Here is a 26738-nt window from a genome sequence, read left to right on the forward strand (position 1 = left end):
AAGGCTGGTACCAGGTCTTAATCTTGGTGTGTGTCTATTGCCTGACTCAGGGACTGGCACTCAACAAATATCTGGTAAACTGAAAAGGTTAAAAAAAATACCTAAAAAAGTGAAGACATTAGTGAAGAATAGAGCAGAGTAAGCAAGTGGGTTTGTGATGTTTCGATTTATCTGACTCGTTCCAAATTTGTTTAATGAAGGCTTCAGCTTAATAAGCAATGAATATGACATGGACTGTCAAAGGTTATAAGTTTTATAACTTTTGTATTTTTTATTGCCTCTTGGGCATAAGGTTTCTATATATATACGTCTTGAAAATATAATTAAGTTGGAAAAGGGAGAAAAATTGTACAAACTAAAATAAAGTGTAAGATGTGTTTGTATATGCATGTGTGTATATAGTAGGAAGATTTTTCAGTTGCAAATTATACTAAATTTGGCGTGTAAAGCTGCAGATTAATTTTGCAGTTTCAACAGTGGCACATTTTAGACTTAGAAGAGAGATGACTACTGAGGAGTACCTAAGTAATGTGATTTTTAATTTCTGAACATTTTTATTTATTTTCATTTTATTTGGAATGGAAATAGAGAGAGAGAGAGAGAGAGAGAGGGGGAGAGAGAGAGAGAGAGAAGGGAGAAAGAGAGTGAGGGAGAGAAATAGATCATATTGGATGGTGTACTCCCTAAATGCCCGTAGTTGGAGCTGGGCCAGGCTGAAGTCAGGAGCCAGGAACTCAACCCAGATGTCACACATAGGTAGCAAGAACTCAGTTACTTAAGCCATCACCTGCTACATCCAGAGGCGTGCATTATAAGGTGAATTAGAAGCAGAGCCAGGATTTGAACTCTAATATGGGATATGAGCATCCAAAGTGGCATCTCAACTCACTGGGTCAGATTCATAGGGCTATGATTTATTATTCTTCATGTCGTTTGACAAACTAGCATTTTCTTCATCAGTAAATTGACAAGTCAATACACCATGAGGAGTATGTGAAATACATGTATTCAAAAGTATTGATTTGGCTGCCTGGGCTTTTACATGTATTATAGCTGGAAACTTGACTATGTGCCCTCTGGGAACTATCTGCAGAGAAACCACTAGCACTTGATCAGAGACGGCTCTGCTTGCTCCAGTGGCTTTCAGCGGGCAGGAGAGCTCAAAGTTTGGATCAACATTATTGTCACATTCAAATGAAAACAGGAGGAGTTATCAGTTCTCCCTGGGTTGGGTTAGTGATGCTGCTATTGTGGGGAATGAACCAGTAGATGGACCACTTCTCTTTCATATATTGCTTTTTTATATAAATAACAAAATCCTTAAAAATTTGTAAACAATAATAATTTTTACAATTGATGCTCCTATTCTTAAACAGTGGCATCTAACCATTCTGTTAAATCCTAGCCTAATGATAAACAGAGCTACTGAATTCCAGCTCACTAAAATAGAAAGATTTGCAATGCAAAGTGGATACTTGCACATTTCTGGCATATAGTAGGCTATGAAAAATTCTCCTGTACTCTGTCTTACATATATCTGCCTTAAGACCTATGAATCTTTAAATAATGAGAATAAAGTTTAATATAACTTACTAAATAGTTTTTCAATACAGAGCAGCTTGAATGTGGTTAAGCAATTTCCTTCACCATTTATTTTGTTAGGGAATTAATAAAAATAAAACTATGAAAAAGTCATGGTATGATTTTAACTAGAGGATGGTTTGAATGGACACCCACTAGGGAATTGACCATTCCCAAGAGAGAGTAGTTAGATTAAATCCTGTAAACATGCAAAGGATTTCAAGAAATCTCATCCAAATAGATGGTCATTTAGAATTTAGCGGTACGGGCAGTCTGGACTTTACCAATCTGCTAACACAACAGTCCCCTCAGCTTTGGAAAATTACAAACACATTTTGTGCAGGCACATGAAGTGGACAGAAAGTCCAAAGACTTCATTTGTAGAAAATGGGCAGTTTCAAATGGAGGGTTTCAGGCATCCTTATGAACATGTTCAACATCCAATAAGCTGCAAACTACACATGAATTTCTATAGAAACTTTTGACTTCCGCTTTTAGCCTCATTTAGTACAACCCACGCTAAAACGTCTGCACATTGGCATCCCTGACTGGTTGAATCCTACTCTAAAGTGCTTCCAACTTCTGCTACCACAATCATATCTTAGGTATATAATATACTCCTATTCAAACTTTTAGATCCCATTCAAATATTACTTCCTGTTTTCAGTTTTCTCTCTTATACCTGGCCCTGTTAGTAACCCTGTGCTTCTTCTTGGCTTCAATAAAATGAGGTACAATGTGAAGTAATGGAAAGGGCAGAGCATTGCAGTGATCTGAATCTGAGTCTGACTCTTGTCCCAACTAAACATGCATTTCTAGGATTTTTACAATGAGGACGGGGGAGCAGGTGTTTGGTACAGTGGCTTAGATGTTGTTTGTATCCTATCATATGATACTTGCATCTTTTTTTCAGAGTACTTGGGTGCAAATCTTGGCTGGCTTGGCTTCTGCTTGCATCTTCCTGCTAATGCATACCATGGAGGTAGCAGGTGATGGTTTAAGTAGTTGAGTTCCTGTTATCCACTGTGAGGTTCAGAATAAATTTCAGGCTCCTTGGCTTCAGCCTGGTCCAGTTCTGGCTAGTATGAACAACTGGAAAGTGAAACCAGAGGATTGAAGATTCTCTTTCTGTCTCTGTCTCTTTCTACTTCAAATAAATAAATAAAATTAAAATGAACATTATTAATTCTGGAAACTAATGGGGATTATGGAGATCATCGATGACGTGTTTTCATGGTTTGTCTGCCTCTGTTTTCCATGGTGAACTCCTTGAGATAATAAAATTTACCTTTCTAATTTTTCTGTGCCACAAGACAACAAACATAGCATATGCTGTTTTGCAGCACTGTATGTTACTTTCATCAGTGGGTAATTCTAGAAAAGTAACTCATGTGCCAATAGGCTAATTAAAGTCCAAATTCAGGCATGAAGTGTTCTCTAGTCATTTCCATGTCTATTAATTTGAATTCTCACAGTTCTTGTACACACTACTAATAAGGCTCTTGTCACAGACTGCTACCCAGATACTAATTGATTCTAGAGTTCCTCCAGGGCAGTAACTATGACTTTTACTCTGAACTTACAGTGCTCTGTACATGCTAGTAATCATAAGGCCATTCAAAATATTTCATACTGTTTCTTATTCCAAATAATTTCACTCCTAGTTTTGTTGAATTTGCTTCAAAGGCTCAGTGACTGAGGCACCTGCAACAATGGCTTCTTTTTTTTAAGAAAGCTGAATTTATTTATTTATTTTTTTACATATATATTTTTATTACATTTAATTTTATAACAACGTTTCATAGTCATGGTCTTGGGCTTCAAGTGACTGGCATTTCCTGATTCAGATTTCCCATTGCCCTCCTTCAATGCATTTTCCCTCTTTTTAATTATGCTTTGTTTTCTACTTGTAGACCAGAGTTTTGTCATTGATTAGTATTTTCTAGTGGGGATTTGGAAAACTTCTGGTTGTTTGCCAATCAGTGCATAGAATTTCTTGGAGAATTACTGATGGAAGCTATCTTAGAAATCACTGAATCCAGGAATTGCTTTAAAAAAAAAAGAATCTCCAATGTTGTATCAGAGAACATTAATTTATAATTAATTAATCAATCATTAATTTTCCCTGCTCAGATTATATTTAGTCTCAAAATATTATGTTCCAGACAAAAACTAATAATTCATCAATGTGTATAGCAGATGAAACTTACTTTTGCTGACTATAAATGCTGATAATAGTTCAATGTTGTTGTTTTTTCTTAATAAGACCCAGAGAGCAATGGTGACTCAGTAACAAACTGAAGCAAAAGCCCAGACTATTGGTTCTCCTGACTTTCAGTCCGGGGCTTCTTTTCTCACATAATTATCCTTCTCCTTCAATAGCTATTTAAGTCTTATTGTTACCATTCTATTTATTGGGAAAAATCGAATGTGTTTACTATAGATGACTGAAAAGCATACTGCACGTATTTTGGCCCTACTGAAAATATATCCAATCTCTTACTGGTGCTATTAATTCTTACAGAGAAGAGTTAATGTTGCATTTTGTATTCTTCAAAAGTCCTAGACTTATGCTTGGAACTTGATTAGACAAGTGCCTCTGACAGAAATCCAACTATATATATGAACAAACATATATGTTTTCTCATCAGGAATCATAAAGAAAATCTACCTGCTGTACAATACCCTATACAATGATATTGTATCCCTCACATATTTCTACAATGGCAACATATATTTAAATACATTTCTATATTGCCAAAATGCTTTGGAGAAAGTAATATATTATGTTAGTGATTGGGCTGTCCAGTGATACTTTACTTACAAATACCAAGACAGTGCTATGGTTTGGGTCTCAAAAGCCCTGGAAAATCACAGCTTTCTTCTTGTTTTTTAGCCTCATACTTACTGGCCTTTACTGGTGGTTTCTGGGTGATGCCCACAAACTACTATTATTAAGAAAGAAAGACAAAGGAAAGGAAATAAAGAAAATAAGCAGGCTGAGAAAAAGTGAGAGTTGTTTTTTTTTCCCAACGCAGTAATAAGACGCTAGAGCATTATCCCTTTAAAAACAGATTTTACAAACTGTGCAAGCCATAGTTAATAGTATCAATGGTGAAAGATTAAATCCTTTTCTCTTAAGACAAGAAGTATGACCAAAATGCCTGGTCTTGCCATTTGTACCCAAAATTGTGCTGGAAGTTTTAACCAGGACAATCATGCAAGCAAAATACACAAAAGTAACTTGTATTGGAAAGAAAGTGAAATCATCTCTTTTGCATAGACATGATCTTGCATTTAGGAAATCCTAGGAATCTACTTGAAACAACAACTACTAAACAGATTCTGTAAGTTTGCAGGACATAAAATTGATATACAAAAGAATTATGCTTCTATATACTTACAGTGGAAAACTAAAATACGAGATTAAAGAGAAAACTTACAGGTAAAAAATGAACTGAAACCTTACAGAAATGAACTCAAAATGAATTAAATGCTGAAACCTAAGAGTAAAACCATAATTTTGTTTTAACCATGATGTACAACTATAGGATCTCGGATTAGGCAATGTTTTTAAGATAAGAAACAAAAATATAAGCAACATGAAAGAATAAATAAATTGGACTTCATTAAAATTAAAACCTTGTCTTTCAGAATAGTAGACAGTGAAAAGACCCACAGAATTAGAGAAAATATTTGAAAAGTATATATCTGATAGGGAATTAATAATCAGAATATATAAGGAGCTTCTGCAACTTAACAACCAAAAAAATCCATATTTAAAAATGAACATAGAATATGGTTGACATTTCTCCAAAGAAAATATGAAAATGGCTGATCTTCACATAAAAAGATGCTAAGTATGAGGCATTAGGGAAAAGGGTTTCAAAAACACGTTGATACCATCCTAACAACAATGATGGCTATGATCAGAAAGACTTAATAAATGCTGATGGGGATATGAAGAAACTGGAATTCTCATTCTCTGTTGGTGCAAAGGTGAGATGATGCAACCACTTTGGAGCACATTTTGGTCATTCCTCAAAATGTTAGGTATAGAGTTAGTATAAGACCTAGTAATTTCATGGTTGGTAAATATGCAATGGAAAAACAAACATATCTACATAAAAATTTGTATAAGATGTTTTAGCAATATTATTCATTATAGCTGAAAAACAGTAATAATCTAAATGTTCATCAACTGATGAATGCGTAAATTAAATGTAGCATATCATACAGTGGAATACTACTTGTCAATGAAATACTTATACATGCTGCTACACAGATGTGACTCAAAAACATTACATAAAGCGAAAAACATTCAGAAAGGACCACATAGTATGCAATTCCATCTATATATATCATCCAGAATGGGCAAATCTATGGATATGAAAAATGGACTAATGATTGTTTATAATAGAATAGAGGTGGCAGCCTGCAGGAAATGAGAAGTGATTGCTAATTGAAGATGCTGACATACAACTGAATTTTTTCCTCCATATATAGCTAATCTTTGTATAGGGAATCTAGTTCTGATATGGGGGCTAGACTTGAATGATAGAAGGCTTGGAAAAATCCTGTGAAGGAGAAAACTATTTTTTGAGGGTAGAAATGAAATCTTCTAAAATTGATTGTGGTGAGGGATGTATAATAGTCAAACAATCACTGAATTACATAACTAGAGCAGGCAAGTTGTACGGTATGTGAATTACATCCCATTAAGGCTGTTACTTAAAAATTTATAGATGTGTATATATGAGTACATATTTTGATTTTTGTGATTAAACCTAATTTGTTAATTCCCTTCTTTCCTATGTCTGTCACAACAATCCATGTATTCACTCAGTTGATTAATGTGTATATTTCTTTGAGCACTGATTAGCTTTACAGCATGTAACATGCTAGTTATATTTCTGATGAGCAGATACCTTTTATAAAATCCATTCTTTCAGAATATTAATTGAAACAATAAAGAGGTAAAAACATCTGAACTCTTTTTCCCCCTTCATTACATCATGTTGATTGACACATGATTTCTGCTGACTACTATCAATTTTACACCCAGATTTAACATATTTATCATAAATTCACTTCATCAGAAATGAAATATTATTTTTACCAATTCATTGATAACAGTTCTCTACTGCCTAGTAGCTCCACAATTTATTTACTATTGAAAACATCAATGCTAATGTTAGTTAAACCCATAGCAATTGCCAGAATTTAATGTTTCCATCATTTTGTACCTACCCCTTTTGAATCAATCACTCCAGGTTTTGCATTAAACTTCACTGTCTTCAATCGGGCACGTTCCTTTCTTTCCACCCTAAAGAAAATTGGAAATAAAGAGTCTATCATATGACCAGGCATCAATGTTTAAGTTCCTCACTAGCTGAAGAAAAGTTTTCCTCTTATCTTTACAATTCAAATACAATGTATTCTGAAATATTTATCATCCTTTGTTCAGTATAAAAGGTCTTGGCATAAAGTCTCTAAGCTTCAAGCATGTCCTTTGAAATCTTTGTGTTAAATGCACTGAGTCACACGGTTTGGAAGAAACAAAGAGGCACAGGAAAACATTTTGTTATTTAAATGCTTCAATAAGTAAATCAAAGTCCATTTCAAGAAATCACAGTCCTTGGAGATGAGCATCTGAATGGAGACAAAATAAGCTTTTCTTTCCCTCTCCTCTTTCCTTCTTTATCCATTTTCCTCCCCTTCCACATTAGAACACCCATATACAAGGGTACTTCAAAAATTTGTGGAAATGCATGCTAAGAAAAGATTATATATGAATGTAAATCTTTTTACAACAAAATCAACTTCTCTCTGAAATTAGTTTTAAAAATTTAATTTATATCTTATATTTATTTAAGAGAGAGACAGAGACAGAGTTCCTAAATCTTCCAGTTTACTCCTCAATGCATATAACAGCCAGGGCTGGGCCAAACTGGAGCCAGGAGCCAGGGATTCCCACATGTATGGCAGGGAGTTAAGCCACCTGAGCCATCACCTACTGTCTCCTAAGATTCACGTTAGCAGAAAATATAATCAGAAGTGGAGCTGTGACCTGAATCCAGGCACTTGATAGGTACTTCAGGTATTCTAAATAACATCTCAACTGCTATGCTGTCACCCTTAATTCCATTTTTCCATGAATATGTTACATAAAATCTAGACTTTTCTCCTTCTCCCATGTGTCTCTGTGATCTTTTAAGATTCACCATTTAATCTCCTATTTCATTCAGTCATAAAACATCACCGAATGCCTACTATGTATCAAATGACCTGGGAAACAAAGGAAAAAGTTAAATATAGCTAGTAAAGTTCATAGCAATGTAAACACAAACTCATAATGCTGAGTAGCAAGATTGTTGAAATCAATATGGGAGCACCCATCTCATTAAGAAGGTGACAAGGAGGTGTAGAAAGCATGTGATGACCTTCTTGGAGAAGGTGTCACCTAACCTGAGACTTGAAGGATGAAAAAGAGCTTGTCAGTAGGAAAGGTTGGGGGGAATTTACAGACAGAAGGAACAATCTGCTCCATGCTTCCCAAGAACGAGTCAGTTAGAAGAGTGCAGGAAGATTGTGGCGCAGGGTACAAACATGCAAGAACGGTCCATGAGGTCAGTGAGGTGGTGGGAATCCTTTCAAAGGATATCCAACCACACCAAGAACTTGGGGTTTTCTCCCTGAGGAATTCTCATGAGTTTTTAGATGACAGAAAGCAGAAAACTGACAGAATATGATCATGATTTTAACAAATGGTCCTGGTGGAGGTGGTAGACTGGTGGATGGAGGGAAGAGGGGTTGAAGCTTATTAATGTGCTTAGAAATGGTGAGAAACAATAATGAAGTAGAGAAGGAAAGACTTGAGAAATATTAGCAAAACAAAATTAGTAGAATTTGTGCTTCTTTGAAGGCTGGGATTGAAAAAAAAAGGAGAAGAATCTAAATATTTCCGTGACTTTTCTGAGCTTCTCCAATTAGGCATGATCAAATTTCCCTTTAAGTTATAATGGCACTTACTGTTATCACAACATTAACATTATCTCTTGATTTCTTTGTATGTATTTTGCATTGTTTGCACAGGGTTGTATGTTTCTTGAGAGCAGACCCATATACCACTTGATAGTGTGTTATAATAAGCTCTCAATAAATAATTGTTGAGCAAAAATAATAGTAGATGTGTTGGGTTTTTTTAAAAAAGATTTATTTATTTTTATTGGAAACAAAGACTTTATGAAGAGAAGGAGAGACAGAGAAAAAGATCTCCCATACACTGGTTCACTCCCCAAGTGACCACAATGGCTGGAGCTGAGACGAACTGAAGTCAGAAGCCAGGAGCTTCTGTGGGTCTCCCACATGGGTGTAGGGTCCCAAGGTTTGGGACATCCTCCAAAACTTTCCAGGTCACACAGAGGGAGCTGACTGGGAAGTGGAGCAGTTGGAACATGGACCAGCACCCTTACTGGATCCTATGGCTTGGAGGTGAAGAATTAGCCAGTTGAGTCATCGCGCCAGGCCCTAAACATATTATTTTAACATGATTTTTTGTTTGTTTAAATATGGCTATTCCTAGTTTTAAAACTGAGAAAAGAAAAAAGGAAAGAAAGGGCCAGTGTTTTGCCCTCAGGTTAAGATGCCATGACCCACTTGGGTTTGATTTGTGGTTCTGTTCCAGACTCCAACATTCTGTTAATGCAGACTTTTGGAAGTAGCAATCGTGTGCTTAAATAATTGGGTTCCCATGTCTAACCATGTGTGGGACCTGATTTAGGATTTCAGTGCTTTGTTCCCAACTGGGAACTGCTGCAGATAATTGGGAAATGAGCTAGCGGATGGGAGCTCTTTATCTTCCTCTCAAATTTATAACTTAAAAATTGCAGAATTAAAAAAAAAGCCAAGAAGAGGGAAAAATCCTGAATTTATTGAAATTTAGTGGTATATGAGGTCTAAGCTATTCATAGATCAATAATTAACAGCACACTCCTTTCTAACTGAGAGCTCTTTTGTGTTTCCATCTGAAACACAGCAAAGATTGGGGTTTCTATAGCTACGGAATGAAATTTCCAAATTATTCATTACAGTGTGAGTGCAGAACATTTGAGTTGGAAGTAGCTGAGCAAAACTGTTCAAATCTAACCTCAGATATTAAAGCAATATGTTCCACTGAGTGTACTTGTACCTGACTTGCATCATTGAGAAGACAGTGAGAAAGACTTCAGATAAAATAAAGTGCCAGCTGGGAAGATGCTCACTGAGAAAAGGCCTACTCCAAGCTTCATCAGCTTTCTTTTCCCCATTTTAATTTGTCAGATACAATAATTCATATATCCATCTTTGGATTCTTCTAATATATCATTTTGGCCTTAACTTTATTCTGTTTTCTTTGCATTAGCTGTGTACTGAACTAGTGTTTCAAATGAAGATGCAAAAATGACTGCAGCACTTAGAACACATGATTACTTGATTAGGGAATACAAGGACATGTGCATAAACCCAGAGCTTTCATAGGCATAAGCATACATAATATTTGGCTGAGTTCAGTATTCAAACCTAAGAACTATTTGGACAGAACATTCTGATTTTTCCCTCCCAGGTTTCTCTGTTTAAAAAAAACAGTATTAATTTATCTGAAAGTCTGAATTACTGAGAAAGAAGGGGAGACAGAGAGATCTTGCATTTACTAGTTCACTCCTCAGATGACTGCAACTGCCTGAGTCAGGCCAGGATGAATCTAGGAGTCAGGAACTTCATCTGTGACTCCCATACAGGTAGCAGCGGCCCAAACACTTCGGTCATCTGCTTCAGCTTTTCCTAGGCTGCTGGCGGGGGTTGGATGGCAAATGAGCAGTCTGGATTTGAACTGGTGCCCAGGTTAGGTGCCAGGGTTGCAGGCAGCAGCTTTACCCGCAGGAATGTGTAGCCTGTATGAGATTCCTTCAGGGTCTGCCCACAGTTGTTCAATTTGGGGAAAGAGCACTCAAGGAAGGGCTTTGCATGCCTTCCTTTTTCCAATAGGAGTCATCAAGAAACAAGATCTTTTAGATGATTCATTCACAGTGTTAAGAACAATACATCCCCTTTTAGAAGTCTTGGCTGAGTTTTTCACAAATGATGACAACTACCCCCTGCACTCCTATTAGCCAAATGTCCTGAATTATGCAAACTACAAACAGAATGTAACATACGCTAATACTGAGGCAGCACTATCATGCCACAACAGGCTGATGTCAGCATTCAAAATGCACTAAATGGCTATCACATCACACATACTGAGCTCATCTTAGGGCACCAGTATCTATCAGCTTTTCCACCAGAGTACCCTGCATTAATTGCATCTCTTTGACAGCTGTGGGTGCAGCTTATCTTTTCTTCCTCACCTGCCTCTGTCCCTTCCTCCCCTAGTTTTTCTCTGGAATGCATGAAGATAGTTAATGAAATCAGAGTTAGGTTTCAGAAGTAGGACACTAAATAAAGTAATGTTCTTTTCTTTGGCATGAAAAGTTAAAAATTCTAAACAAGCAAACAAACAAATAAAACAGTCACAATCAAGTGTAACTAAGGATTAGAAGTTGGCAAACATCTGTATTTTCCATCATCTGTACCATTATATAGGGCTTAACATGGAGCTGGGCACTTAATGAATCTGAGTTGAATGAATGAATGAATTTTTAAGGAGTTGATTTGTTCTTGGTCTAGATGTGAAAAACAAGGCTCAGAGAGATGAAGGAATTTGCCAAATATATAAGGAGTTGCTCACCACTTTACAACCCTTTCTCTTGGCAAGCATCTAAGTAGAAGCTTGATATTGCCTCCTCCAATTGTTTTACTGAATAAGATTTCTTTGACAGGAATAGATGTTAAGATCTAAAAGACTTTCACCTAGAAGAATAGTGGGTCACCTGGGTAGATTGACCAAATTGCAATGACAATAATTCCCACACTTTTTCCTGACATTTAAGCAATCAGATTATTCAAGCAGAAATAATCCTCCTCATCCCAGCTTCATCACTGACCAAAAAAAAAAAAAAAAAAAAAAAAGAAAATATAAGCTGGTTGGCAAATATTGAGCAATTAAATCTGACATCTTAGCATCTCCAGATAGCACCTAATGGTTGTTTTTTAACGAGTCCCTCTGTTTCTCCTTCCCTCTCACCCATGTCCCATCTGCTTTCTCCAGGTTCTGGCCAAAACAGATAATAAATAGGATCAGGCTTGGAATACTAGATAGCTGGGGACATGATTTGGTGCTGGGAGTTCCTTTGCCTGCTCCTCTTAGGGTCTGTAGGAGGGACAATTGAAAGGTTGTTCAGATTAGTATCACACAAGCTTTCTATGAAGAAGAATAAAATTTTACATAATGCTGCCCTTGGAGGGTGCAGGTTACTAGCCATTGTGGACCAATGACTAGAAACCTGAATTAAAGAGACCAAAAGACTAACACCAGTTTGGTTACTCACACACTATGTAATCTCTGAAAAGAGAGATTTAATGCTAAGAGCCAAGTTTCTGAAAACAAACAAACCTGGGTTTAATTCTACCTCTACCACTTATTAGGTCTGTGAATTTGAACAGTCTTGGAACCTTTTAAGATCTCAGTTTTTATGTTAGTAAAATTAGAATAGCAACACACACTTCAGAAAAATGTTGAAAAGTTCACGAAAGATACCCATTGTAAAACTGGAAGGGAAAGCAGTGGGGAGGGGAAGGAACTTAGGGATGGGAAAGGGAAACCTCAGTACCTATTAAACTGTGTCATAAAACAAAATAATTATAATTTTAAAAAGTAAAAAGAAAAGATTTCAAAAAAATTGAATGCTAAATGAGATAATAGAAGAAAATCATTCAACAGCATCTGATATATTTCAAGAACATGGTTCATTTTCAGCTGTTGTTAACATGATTAGGAGAAGGCCATCCAGGATGCCACTTGCCATCAGTAGTGCTGATTTTTTTTTAATCTGTAAAAGGGAAGTAATTGAAGCACACAGTTTCAGGTGTTCGTTGCCATGGTTGGTTCTTCTGCCAGTTGGACAACATATGAGCTTTTCTTTTCTCTTTTTTCCCCAGGGAACCTCCAACTAACAGCTATAGGGTTCTGTAGCCATCCTTGTGCCGGTGTGAGCTAGGATGGCAAATTTAATTCTCTGGCTGTTTTTTTTTTTCTCTTCTTTTCTTTTGCTTTCTTTCTTTTTTTGTTTTTTTTTCTTGATTGGTAAGAGCTCCAGGTTGAGTGCAAACTCTCTGGCCTAATGGAAAGCAAGTTGTATCCTTGGGCTAGCTTCTTGACTTCCCTGACCCGCAGTTTTCATAGTGCCTGGCATACAACTGCTGCTCTAGCAAAGTCTGCTGAACTGAGTTTTGTCAACTCTGAGTTTTGTGCCTTTGGGAGGTAGGATTGCATGCAAGTAGAGAGAAATTCTATACCCTAGATTCAAATTCCAGTTCTGCAACCCAATCGGTGTGTCATTTCAGGCAAATTAATTGTTTGTGTCTCATTTGTAACTCAGAGATTGTAATATCTAACTCATGGGTGATGAACTTTGAATAAATTAATACTGTTAATTTCATAGTTTCATTGGAGTAAAAGAGAAATATTTTGATGAAGGGTGAGTTAATTGGTTGATAATATCTATTATGAGATTTTTTTTAAAAATGGACCAGTTCCACTGCATGAACTAAATGTGGGAGATAGACTAGAAAGGAATTAATAATCAAATAATAATGCCAACAATAAATTTATTTAGATTTAAATTGCATTAAAATAAGCAGATGCAGACTGGGGAGTAGGATTATGATTTCTGTTTTTTATACTTTTGTAAAATTTCCCAGTTTTCTTCAATGAACGTTATTATTTTTAAATATATAAAATAATACAAGCAGTATTTTCAAAATAATTAAACTACTAAAGAGAGAGACTAACAGATTTACTTCTGAATATATATGTGTGTATATACATATATATTTACATCCTTCATGAAATATGATGAAAATAAATATCAACATTAGTCACTAAATAAACTTCTTCTCTAGACCAGCTATACCATGGTTGCTTATATTTTTATTCAAAACAGGAGAGAAGGCATCAATTCCAAAAGAATCATCACCAGCAGAAACAAAATTATTTCAAGAGGAATGACTCTGAGACTGCTCTGTGGAGGTGGGAAATGAAGAGCAATGGAACAAAGGGATAACTACTGACAAAACTGCTCAGAATCACATAGAACCTCCTGGTTGTGAAAGTCAGGCAATTCAGAAACTCTGCCATGCAAAGTCTGGATTTCGTTGATACGTTCCAAGACAGTCCCTGTATCTCTAGGCAGCTCCAATTAACACAAGAACTTCTTTGAAACGAATTGAAATTTCAGCGTAGGCACTGGAGCAGCGGTTAAAAGGCCAATTGGGATGCTCACAACAATCTCAGAGTGTCTGGCTTTATGTCCAAATCCGATTTCCTGTTAATGTGCACCTTGGGAGGCAGCAGGTGGTGGTTCAGACAGACGGGAACTCTGCTTTGTTGTGGGAAACCCAGATTGGCTGCTCCTTGGTCCAGATGTGGCTTTTGAAGGCATGTGGAGGAACAGTTGAAGGAGTATATGAATATATGAAGGCAGAGGATAGGAAATTTCTGTTTTCCTGTCTCTTCCAAAAGTCTCTGTGTTTCTGGCTTTCAAATAAATAAATAAAATTCTAAAAAAGGTTAGAATATGCTGAGATGTATGCTTGTATAACTTTTTTTTTTTTTTGGTCTACTGTAGTCTCATTCTTGCAATCACATTCAACAAAATAGCCTTTTCTTCTAAAGAATAGCCCTTTAGCTCTACTTCACTAAATCGAAGCAAAGGAAAACGGGCTGACATTGTGATATAGGAGGTAAAGCTGCCAGGCTGCCAGTCATGCTGGATCCCTTATGGGTGCAGGCTCATGTCCCAGCTCATCCACTTCAGATCCAACTTCTTGCTAAACACCTTGGAAAAGCAGCAGGAGATGGCCCAAGCCTTTGGGTCCCATAACCTATGTAGGAGATGTGGAGATCTCCTGACTTTGGCTCTCCTGACTCTGATCTCCTGGCCCTTTCTGGTCATTATGGCCTTCTGGGGGGGGTGAGACAGCAGATAGAAGTTCTCTCTCCCTCTCACTGTATAATTATGACTGGCTAAAAAAAAAGTCTTTCATTTTTTTAAATATAAAAATACAAAGTAGAAGAAAAAGATTTGTCAAGACCAAATTGGCAACAGCATTAGTTGCAAAGAGGCAGCAACCAAAAAATGAATGTCTATTTTTTTTAATCTGAAGGGAATGGAAAGAGAGAAACATAGACTGTAAAAAAAAAGCCAGAACTAAGAACCAGTGCTTTCAATACAGAGCTTTTCAGAAAACACCCCCAGCCACAGTGGATCTAGAAAGCAGGTCCAGGTAAATCCTGGATGGGAAGTTTCCCCAATGCTTCCTTGAAGGAAAAGACAGCAGCCACCCAACAGTTGCCCCATTGCCCTCCCTGCCTCATTCCTTCCTTCCTTCCCAGGCAGTGAACACAGGCAGAAAAAGACAGGACCAGGTATTTTTTTTTTCCTGGAACAGAAAAGTCCCCCAGAGTTCATCACAGGTACAATTTTCATCTTCCCACTATCTTTGCACTAATACAATCACTGTACCTCTAGGTGTGCAGCAGCACTTGAGTATCTGATTTCCTTGGGGATTTATTTTGGCAGCCTTGGAAGAAACATGCATCATGAGTAAAGTTGAGAGTGCTTTTGAATAATCCTCATCCTGAATTGATTTTTTACAATATCTATTTTTTAGGATATAGCTGATCTTTGTTTCTTGAGCAATATATTGGTATCAAAGGACATTTATGGAAAGGAGAGGCTCTCTGCACTGGTGATGGTTAAAAATTGCTAGGACAGGCCCAGTGTAATGCCCAGGAGGCTGGATTCTCTCCTTGAATGTGCTAGGATCCAATGTGAGTGCCAGTTTGTGTTCTGTCTGCTCCAGTTTCCATCTAACTCCTTGCCTGTGGCCTGGGAAAGCAGCTGAAGATGGTACAAGGTCTTGGGACCCTGTACCTGCATGGGAGACCTGAAGCAGATTCCTGGCTCTGGATTCAGATCAGCTCAGCTCTGGCAGTCACAGCCACTTAAGGAGTGAACCAGCAGATGGCAGATCTTTGTCTCTGCTTCTCTCTGTGGCTCTGCCCTTTCAAGAAAAATAAATTAAAAAAAAAATAAATGAATTAAAAAATTGCTGGGGTGAATGAATGCAATGGTCATAGTTGAAGAAATATCTGGAAGAGAAAAGCAAGATACTCCTAACTTAGGCAAACGGAACTGAATATGTGAGAGACTATTAAAAAGTTTGAATGGGAAACAAGAGTAACTGGAACAGCAAAGAGCAGTTGTAAGCCGATTCTTTACACTTTGTCTGATGTTTGGTAGCTCACACCCCAGGCAACTGAATTTGGAATGGAGGTTTTTAGTTTTTGTCTATCAGTGTTTGGAGATAGCACATGCTCAAGGTTTTAGTCTAGAAAACTGCCAATTTACCTGACTTTCCCCTCGCCTTTTTGTAAATGCTGAACCTCTGGAATAAACTCATTACATTTTTAAGTCAGCATACAAGCTAAGAAGCATAATCTTTCACACATGCACACTGACAGAAATTTTAGGAATACAGTATATACAGATCATCTTTCCTCAACGCATTTTCATAGTTAGCAATTTTGTAAAACCTTTCATATGGTGAGAATGAGAATTATTAAATCACACTGTCCATCACCACTGACAGTTTTCCTGCAGAGTGTCTGTCCTACATCAATAGCTATTTTGTGAAGAGTTCCCCCTCTCTTCTTCTGTCCTCATCTCCACTCTCCCAGTAGCTGAGAAGCAAATATTTTGATGCACAAAAAGTGTTCTTACCTCCGCTTGCTGGGAATGACACCCATCTCCTCGCTGTCTCCCTCCAGCGTGACTCTCCTGGCTTGCCACCACTCATCATCAGAGGCATTGATAACATGAAGAATATCTCCGTATTTGAAACTCAGGCCTTGGCTTGGCAGCCCACTGTCTTTGCTCTTGTCGTAGTCAAACATGGCTCTGAAGGACACGGAACAACACATTGTTAGGGAGGTCTGACAGCATACGCATAGGATTCACCAGTGTGGATAGAAACTCTCTTCTATATAGGTCAGTATTCATTTGAAAGGGCTCTCAGGATGATTCTCTGGGTCACAGGCTATATTCCTACCACTTTAGCCAAACTTGAGGGTAACTATTGTTTGTTCTTGCAGGTGGCAGATGTAGGCTACAGAAAACCTAAAATGGAGATCTACTACTTTTCTTGGATTAGATATCATAAGGGCAGATAAGGAGAGCAGTTTACTGAGTTTTCCCCTCTACATTACACATTTTTAAATTACTGAAAAGAAGAAACTATTAAAATGAAACATGATTATATTTTAACGATTACTTTTGTGATACAAGCAAATCCTCTCGAATGTTTCAGCTAGTAGAACCCTTTCCTTGACAATGGGGGAAAATGATACAGGTTGAGCATCCTCAATATTTGAAAATCTGAAACCTAAATTGTCTAAAATCTAAAATTGAGTGCCAGCATAATGCCACAAATGGAAAATTTCACATCTGATTTTGGATAATGAATACCAGTCAAATGCAGGCTCACAATAAACCCTGTATATCATTAGTCTCAGTTCATATGCATAAAATGCATATAAACCATAAATGAATTTTGTGTTTAGGCTTGGTGTTGTTCTCAAGACATCTCATTATGTATATATGCAAATATTTGAAAATTCAAACAATTGAAACACATCTGGTCCCAACTATTTCAGATAAGGGATATTCGACCTTTCAAGTCTGCTCACAAGGAATGCAGTCCATGGAATACAAAATGATCACTGAAACAGGTTGACTGAAGGAGTTAATATAAGATAGCATGAGTAAATGTTTAAAGCACAATTAAACTATGTACATGTATAGACATATCAAAATCACATGAACAACACTATATATATTTTTGCTTCCATAGATTGTTAAGCCTACCACATCACTGAACGAAATAGCACTCCAAACTACAATTTCTTGATTTTGGTTCTTCTCACTGAAGGACATTTTCTGACCCTTTATTAAGACCAATGCCCTGTAATATGTCTGCCTGATGAGGTGTTGGGGTTATGAGAAGAACCAAAATGATGAGTAAAATCTTAATACCAGACTCTTCTCGTAAGAAATGACAATTTGTAGCAAGTCCTATATGGCCTGCTTCCTGTTGCACTCCTCACCCTTACAAACTACCACGCCACACGTATAGCATATGACTTCCATGCAGAAGCAGATTTTGCCACTTCCCTTTTTATTCCCCTTTGATTCCATTCTAAGAATTTCCTTGACATGAGCTAGATCTGGGGAGCATTTTCTTTTTTCTAAATTGCTGAACATTAAGGACAGTTCTTTTATTCCCTCTTTTTCTTTTTCATCAAAGAAAGTAGGTACCTGCCATCATGGAAAGCAAAAATACTGAAGACACCATCAGTAGCTCTCAAATATTGCAGGGAGAAGTTGAAGCATTTGCAAAACAGTCCCATTTTACATGAACTGTATGGATTAATTAAATGTGAAAAGAGTTTATTGGCCTTAACTTCCAGAATCAATCATTTCTACCTTGATCATGTGCATCTTCCTTACCAAGCTTTCAGAAAATGCTCTAGCCTGAAAAAGCCCCACTAGGAAAAAGAGATCCATGTAAAAGATTGTTGTCACTCCTCTGGGTGTGTAATGTGCTGCTGAACTTTCACTTTCCTTCTTGGAGTCTGTGATTTCACTTTCACTTTCCTTCTGGAGGTGTGACTCTACAGTAGGCAAAGCATGCTTATGTGGCCAGGCCTCTGTGAAAATTCTGGCTGCCATACTTCTAATAAGCTTCCCATAAGATGTCACTTCATGCCTACGGTCACACTTTGTTGCTCAAAGCAGTAGGCCTGTTCTTTGTGACAGCACCGAGAGAGTATTTTGGGAAGCTTATGCCAAATTCCCATCAAAATTCCCATGCTGTCTTTCGGTTTGCTAATTTTGTTTTGTATCTCTTTGCTGTTATAAATCAGTCATGAGCATGACTTTGTTGAGACCTGTGAATTCTCATTCTGAATAACCAAAGTTAGGGTTGCCTTGTGGAGCCCACACACAACTTCTACACATTGCAAAGCATTCTTGTGATTGTGACTCAGTCCATTACTAGGAAGAGGTTAAAGTGGACATGGTGGTGCCAGTGCAGTGGCACAATAAGCAAATTCTCTGCCTGTGGCATCTCACTGCCAGTGGCATCCCACTGGGTATGGGTTTTTGTCTCAGCTGTTCCATTTCTGATCACACTCCCTGCTAATGGCCTGAAAAAGCCAGTTAAAAAAAGGCTTAAAAAAGTGCAAACAGTAATATATGATTTTTATAGATGAGGGAGACCCACTGACTAACCTCAGGATATTTGAAATAATGCTTCCACTGCAGAGATGGAAGATGGGTCTTCATACCCAAGTTCTGGTTCAGTGCTGTTTGTTTTGTCTCCCGATCCTGGGAGTAGTGGGATGGTACCAACGTGGTGGAGACAATAACCACAATGGCTATTGTACTTGGCTTTTTCTAAGTAAAATAAATATTTTTTTAAAGCCCAAAACCTACTGGCTTGACTTTGACTGCTTTTGGATGTAAAGTGTGTGGGAGTGGACAGGAAAAGCCATCAGGAAACCTGGCAAGTGGTAGTCAAGCAGGCAGGCTCCAGGGCTGGACTGACTGCACTTGCTCCTTTGGTTTTTCTTTGTGATTTTATTTTATTTTTACTTGAAAGGCAGAGTTATAGGGAGAAGGACAGAGAGCAAGAGAGAGTGAGAGCAAGAGAGAGTGAATGAGTGAATGAGGGGGAGAGAAAGAGACAGGCAGAGAGAGAGAGAGAGAGAGAGAGAGAGAGAGAGAGAGAATATGATTTTCTATCTGCTGCTTCACTCCCCAACTGGCTGCAATGGCCCGAGCTGAGCTGATTCAAAGCCAGGATCCAGGAATCAGGAGCTTTCTCCAGGTCTTCTATATGAATGCAATGGTCTAAGCACTTTAGTTATCCCCACTGACGTTCTAGGCCAGAAGCAGGAAGCTGGAATGGAAGTGGAATAGCTGGAGTCAAACAGTGCCATATAGGATGCCAGTGCTGCAGGTGCAAGCTTAGTTCACTATGCCATGGTGCTGGCTTCTCGGGTTTGTACCCTTTTCAGTGTTTGATGTTGAGCAAGTAATTTATTGCCTCTGGGACTCAAGTTTTTGTAACTGTAAAACTAGAATAACATCAATAATCAGAGTTATAGTGATAATTACATGAAACAACGTACATAGGTAACATCTGATCAGTAGTGAGTACTCAATAAGCCCTGAGTGTTACAATTGTTATTTTGAAAACCACTGGGCATGAATTGAGCAATCTGGTTTATAACTGTGGTTTAGCATGTCCTCTGGACTGCGTGTTAAGATATCATCTGAAACATTTATCTTTAGGACTCAGTGCAAAGCTAGACTCATGTTCCTAATCCAGATCTGTGGGAAATGTTTCGTATCATGTCTGAAAGCTGTTTTCTCAAGCCTCAGTATCCCCTTTGGAAGGGGGAGGGGAGGAGTACAGTCTGTTTGCAGGTATCCTCATCAGACTGGACATTTCATTCTACTATGTTCCATTCTAGTCCCAAGAGTCCTTGAAAGGAAGTTGCCAACTGCTGTCGTTAGCAGCAGGGGTCCCCACTTAGAGGCTCAGCAACATGCTCCTTTAGCATGAGTTTTATTTATCTCAGACAATCTGTCGCTCCAGAATTATACTGATTCAGATTTATCAGGTCCCCAACACCAAGCAGCTGACACATCACAGCCAACTTTTGGCTCCTTTGGATATTAATGGAGCCTACCGCCTGGGGAAAAATAAAAGCTGTAGTGCCCCATCACTTAATTTAAAAAAAATGACAAGCTGTTTTTAATTTGCTTTATGTACTAATTCATCACAGCAACTTTTATAAAATGCTATTAAGATTCACACTTTCCACCCAGGGTGCTTTTAACAACTCTATTAGATAAGTGGAATTTGACATGAATAATACAACAATTCTATCAATGTTCCTACCCCTCCTGAATTTCAACCTGCAGTGGCCTTGCCAACTGTGAGAAATCTGTAGGGAAGAGTAAAGCAGCTGCTCATCCTCCTGGCTGTGAGATACCTGGGTCCCTAGTGAAATAGTACTTATAACTTTGTGCTAAGCATTTATGGGATAGACAAACAGCATATTCATTATATGTCTGATTCACAAGAGAGAAGAGGCTTGGACTAAAGTCCCACTTATTGCATTTCCAGCTGTGAATTTTAAGCATGTTACTTAACCTTTTGGCTCATTACTGAACTGTAACCATTTCCTCATCCAGGAAGTACAGATAATTGTGGCACCAACTCAAATTGTTGTTGTGGAGACACAAAATGGATGATGCTTGTGAAGTGCCCAATAGAGAATGAATTCTAGATAGTATTGCTGACAACAACCCCGTCATGTAAGCAATTTTTTTGATGTCAGAAAGAAAATGAGACTAAAATGAGACTAAAAAACCAGATAAAAAACTGGTAAATGGCAGGATCACCATTCAAATACACATAGTCTCCAGAAGGAGTACAGTCTGCTGCCAACTTGCTTTCATCCTGATGAGATCCTGACAAGACCTACAGAATATTAAATTAATAAATGTGTGCTTTTAAAAAGCTATTTAAGTTTGTAGTAGATGTAGCAACACAAAATTAACACAAATTTTAATATCAGACATTGGATACTGAGTTACAAAAACTTGAAAATGCAGAGTGGCCTTGAAACTGTATAGTAGAGGATGGAAGGATGTTGGGGAACATGTGAGAATAGCATAAGGTGGCCTTGGATGAAGATTAGCAGAAACACCGGCGTTAGGGAAACTTCAGAGATGTCCTAGAGAATTCATGACTTAGGAGATGCTGCGGGGAGGGGTGAGGAAGGAGAAACATGTTACTGGGAATTGTAGGGAACGGATTCTTGTCATAGAGTGATGGAAAGCTTAGTGGATTATGTAGAAAATTACGTGGAAAGAGGAACCACCAAGGCTGTGTTGTGATAGAAATGCAATGGCTCCTCAAAGATATCCACATCTTAGCTCTCAAAAATCCAGAACTTTATGTGGTAAAAGGGAGTTGACTGTAATTGCTAGATTCAAAACTAGAAGACAGACATCTATAACAGCAATGGAAAACAAACACAAAGGACAGGAAAGAGCATGATTTAACAGAGGTCAGGTGGAAAACAAAGGCTGCCAGTTTGATGGTCTTGTCAAAGCAAGTACTCATAACCAGTAACAGCTTCCTCAGTCCCTGTTACTGAGCAACTATGTGTAAAATACCTTTGTTTTATATAGTTGCATTGTCTTGAATTTCTATATATAGTTTATGTTATAGGTATGATAATTCTCCCTAGTTTGCAAAGACTTTCAAAAAACATTTATTTTTATAAGAGAGGAGGGAGACAGAGAAATCTTCCACCTGTTGGTTCACTCTTCAAATGGCTGCAATAGGAGGAACTGGATTGATCTAAAGCCAGGAGCCAGGAGCTTCTGTATCTCCCAAGGCACTGCAGGGGCCCAAGGATGTGAGCCATCCTCTTCCATTTTCTCAAGACAGAGGCAGGGAGCTGGATCAGAAATGAGCATCCAGAACACAAACTAGGCACATGTGGAATGCCAGTAGCACAGGGGGAGGCTTACAATGCATGGCCTACTACATTTGCCTACTACGCCATGGTGCTGACTCCAGACAAAGATTGTAAATCTTTCACGTCTTACACTTAACACTTTGTCTTCTTCTGAAAGTCTATGAGATAAATGCAGTTTCCTTTGTTTTCAGGCAATGAAGTTGAGACATAAAAGAAGCAACCTCTGCCTTCCCTAAAGTTGCAATGTGTTTGGCTCTTGCATACCCCTTGGGAAGTCTGTGACTTCTGGATTGAATGGGAATGCTCTGGCCTGCTCTACAGCACCAGAAGCCATGGAAGCTCAGGAGCTTCAGATCCAGCTTCAGCACAGAATGTTTGCAAAGGCATTTAGAAATGAACAACGGAATCAGCAAATTACTCCCTTCTGTGCTGTGAACTTGTTTGGGCTAGAAAGGCCTTTGTTTCCATGACAACTGTAAGACCCAAAGAGGCTGAGTACTTCCACTCAATTGCCTTACTCTCTTAAAATTGAGGATTCTGACTAGGGAGGACTTGATTCTCACCTTCTGTGCAGCAAGACAAAGAACAAAAGACAAAGCCTGCTTTTTCCTCCATCCCACTATGCTGGGCTAGGAGAGTTATGTTCCATTGCCACATTGTTAAAATGAGTGGCTGTGTACAGAGCAAAAAGCATAGCTCTCGGAGTGGAGATAGACACTCCAGTCAGTGTGGCTGACAGTCATCGAGGAAGTCACTGGGGACCCTGGACCTTAGTGTTACTCTTAGTTGGGTTAAAGATTCTTGCTCTGCATGTATTTGCAGAGATTCAGTGAGGTAATAGGGAAAGCATTTGTCACAGAATAATTGGCAGCCAATAATCCCTTCACTTTCCCTCTTTCCTACATCTAGAGCTTAGCAAATATTGGAAAGGGAATGGAAAACAGTGTCTTTTAAATGTGATATGAAGAATACATATGAGGTGAACTGTATCAAATCATTTTCTCATCAGAGGGATATGAGAAGCTATGCGATTTTTTTTCTTTTTGCTCTTGCATATTCAAGTTTGTCTAAGTGCATGGGGATGGAGGAAGAGATTCCAGTTCATCCTGTTGAGCAAATGCTCAATTAAAGGCATAATTTTTTTTTGCTTTACAGCCTATGAAAAGACTATGACAGGAACAGGTGATAGGCTGTAAAGCAAAAAAAAGTGTTTGGGCTCCTGCATCCACAAGGGATACCCACATGAACCTCCTATCTCTGATTTGAATAAAGTGACAGCACACTTGCTCAGCTCACCCCAGTAAGTAGTCTTGTCTTTCAGGAATTCTCTGAATGGGAGCCCCCTGTGATAATAGTTACTCCACATTTCTGAGGGTTCAGCTTTCTTCCCTCAGTTTTCCTCTTTCTTTACATGGGAATGAACTGGGTTATTGAATACTTTCCCCTTTTCTCTCAGACACACACAAACACAATTGCACTGTAGATGCAATTTTTGACCAATGACTTATTTCTTTTTATACTGTCAAAAAAACGGAAGCATTGACCAATATTTTAAAATTAATGCAAAACCAGCTTATAAACTTTATTCTAGGGAACTCATAACTTTCTCTGGAAACCCTTCCTCTGTCTATCCAGAAAGGGTTATTCCTTCTTGTCTTTTTGCCACATAGCTACGTTGTACATGGTCTTATTAGCAGGTAACATTTTGGTCCTAATTTTTGACACCTAATTTTTGACATTTTGGACACCTAATGTGTCTTTCCTTCTAGACTTCTCCATTCAGGATGGTTGGAAATTTCATTCATTCCCACCATCGTTCACACAGATGGTCAAGTGCTTTCAAAATGAAGTTAAATCAAATTGAACTGAATTCAGAACTTAAGCTGTGTTGGAGAATTTCTCCATCTTAGTGAGTCTCCTGTGATTTACTCATCTGGAATTAAAATGGTATTTCATTAATTTTAGAGGCTCTATAATACCAGGATGTTCTTTAACTGTTGACACCATTTAATTGACATTTTTTCCCCCTGTTTTGGTGATACAGTGGATTTATCTTACAAATGTATGGCAACCATGAGTCAAAATACGTTAGGAATCATCTCATAGGTTGGTGTAAGACATGATAAACTGTGGTTGAAAAGCTCTCAAATCAGTATCTGGAACACAATAAGCACAATGTGCCTTTAGCGCATGTTTGAGTGTATTTGCTGTTGTTGCCTTGCGTTGTGTGTGCTGTGGGTCACTTAGGGCTTCCTCGTCATTCTCTTTTCTTCAACAAGTTCTTATAGTACTCTTCTTTAGGTGACTTTTCAAAAAGTGCTGGAAGGTCAAAGGCTGTGCTACATGTAGCCTGACTGGGTCAGTGTGAGTTCAGTTCCACAGTTTTATTTCATTGAGTGAAACATCCATGGAAAATGATCCTGACTTTCGCTAAAAACTTAAATTTAGAAAGAATAAAAAGACTGAAGATATTCAAAATAACAGTGCTTATACTTTCAGTACTTTTGTTTTTTGTGAATACCATTAGTATTTCATTCCAATACACTTTTACTTTAGTTCTAAAGTTTCAAGCTGGGAATTTTCCATATAATAAGCATAAATCATACATTTATTCATGAATTAGTTTATTGAATATTTACTACATGCTGGGCAGAAGGACAATGGAAGATGTCAGCAGGATGTGAGAACATTTATCAACTTTGCTATTTACTTGTTCTGTGGCTATAAGCAAGATCCTTAAACTGTTTTTCATATTTTGTAAATTAAGGATGAATTCCTCTAGATAAAAGTCACTGGAAATTATTTAGGTAGTACATGTATAATTGAAACCAGTGGTCTTGGATCACTGACGCATGGAAACTTCAATAATATGTATAGGGTAGAAAACTAGATAGCAGCTCAACTTTTATGGGATGCAGGAATGATTTAATTCCATAGTATTTACTTAAACATTGATGTAAATATCTCACACTTACCCAGTTCTTATCAAAAAACAATCATGCTAATTGTTTCAATGGCCATATTGCTGAGGAAACTTGGAGCTAAGAAAGCCCCATGTGGGATGGAGTAATTGATCAATGACCCTTTGCTGCATGCTGTTCTCTTTATATTTGGTAAAGTGCTCAGTCCTGTGGGACTGTTCTTAAAAGTAGCATATAAGACACTACTTTTAGATGCTGGAAACCATGCAACCGTGACTTTGGTCTTATTCAATAAATGCCCATTTTGTGTCATGTGTTGTGTAATGTATTGAAGACACAGTGGTAAGTAATAAAAGTAGAAGCACCTTTTGGAAATTAGAGGAAAAGAGAAGCAAAAGACATATTTACCCATATAACATATTGTAAAGAACTGATGGGCAAGCACCCGTGAAAGTATGCAATAGAGAGAAATGAAACATACTGGATGGGGGTAGGGAATTTGGTTTTGGAAAGCTGCAATCTAAGAACTACAGGTGGTAGTAGAGGGAGTAGCCCATTGAGAGGCTTTGAAGTGGGAAATGGCAGGTAGTTAACCTTAAGGAAGATCAGTGTCCCAGCCAGCCCAGGATGGGACCAAAAGGAGGAACAGCTCAGGTCTAATGAGCTCCTTTAACTCCTATGAAGGATATGATCTCTTCCTCTGGGCAACAAAAACTCATTGAAGCAAGATATATGATGCTAAGGTTTATAGCAAAGTAGATCTTTCTGGCTCTAGAGTACAAAGTGTCTTGCAGAATAACAGAATGGACAAGTTGGGGTGCTGAAATCTTAGAATGGGAACTGAGACAGTTTGGCCAACCATCTTCCTTCCTTCAAGAAGAAAAATACATAACAACAAAACCACTGACTGAAGACAGGGGAAACAGACTCTCCCCCACTGCCCCCACTTAAACTCCACAGCAGCCTTGAAGCTCCTAAGAGGAACTTAGGACCTCCTTAAATAGAAGCATAAAAAATTTCCATCTAGGACATCAGGTCCCAAACACTTTGAAATGCTTTATGTGTTCCTGTATTGATGGCAAGACATCTCCAAAACCATTTCTAGTTCTAATAATATCCTTTTTCTTTCAAAATGAAAGCTTCGTCGAAATTCCACGTGGGACATTTTGGGGGCAGGAGGAATTTAACAAGGTGTCCTTGAAATAAATAGAGAAACATCAGTGTGTCTCAGATTTTGATCACTGTCATCCTGAGGAAAAGAATTGTAAGTATTCCTCACTAGGAATAATCACAGCCACTGGATAGAATTTGATTTCAACAGATATTTCTCGCATGTATTTTGAAGACTTCATTTGTGATCACAAGGACTATTTATGTTGACAAGTAGAAGACAGTTTCTGAGAACAAAGATGCTCTTACAGAAGTTCAATGCATTTAGAGAGAACAAGAGAAAACTTCCAGGTGGAACTCAA

General features: G+C 38.0%; 1 protein-coding gene across 13 annotated transcripts in view; it reads right to left on the reverse strand.

The window, feature by feature from the left end:
- Window positions 1-26738, reverse strand: part of DLG2 (discs large MAGUK scaffold protein 2) — a 1763217-nt gene that overhangs the window by 46799 nt on the left and 1689680 nt on the right. For all 13 annotated transcript variants that reach the window (XM_040964332.1, XM_040964339.1, XM_040964335.1 and 10 more), the window contains 2 exons: window positions 16506-16682; window positions 6832-6907 (listed from right to left, as the gene is read on the reverse strand). In XM_040964332.1, the coding sequence (XP_040820266.1) occupies window positions 6832-6907; window positions 16506-16682 (253 nt within the window). The remainder of the gene's footprint in view (window positions 1-6831; window positions 6908-16505; window positions 16683-26738) is intronic.

This window comes from Ochotona curzoniae, unplaced genomic scaffold (genome assembly GCF_017591425.1).
Source record: "Ochotona curzoniae isolate NIBS_2020 unplaced genomic scaffold, NIBS_Ocur_1.0 scaffold_3223, whole genome shotgun sequence".
Classification (NCBI taxonomy): Eukaryota; Metazoa; Chordata; class Mammalia; order Lagomorpha; family Ochotonidae; genus Ochotona; species Ochotona curzoniae.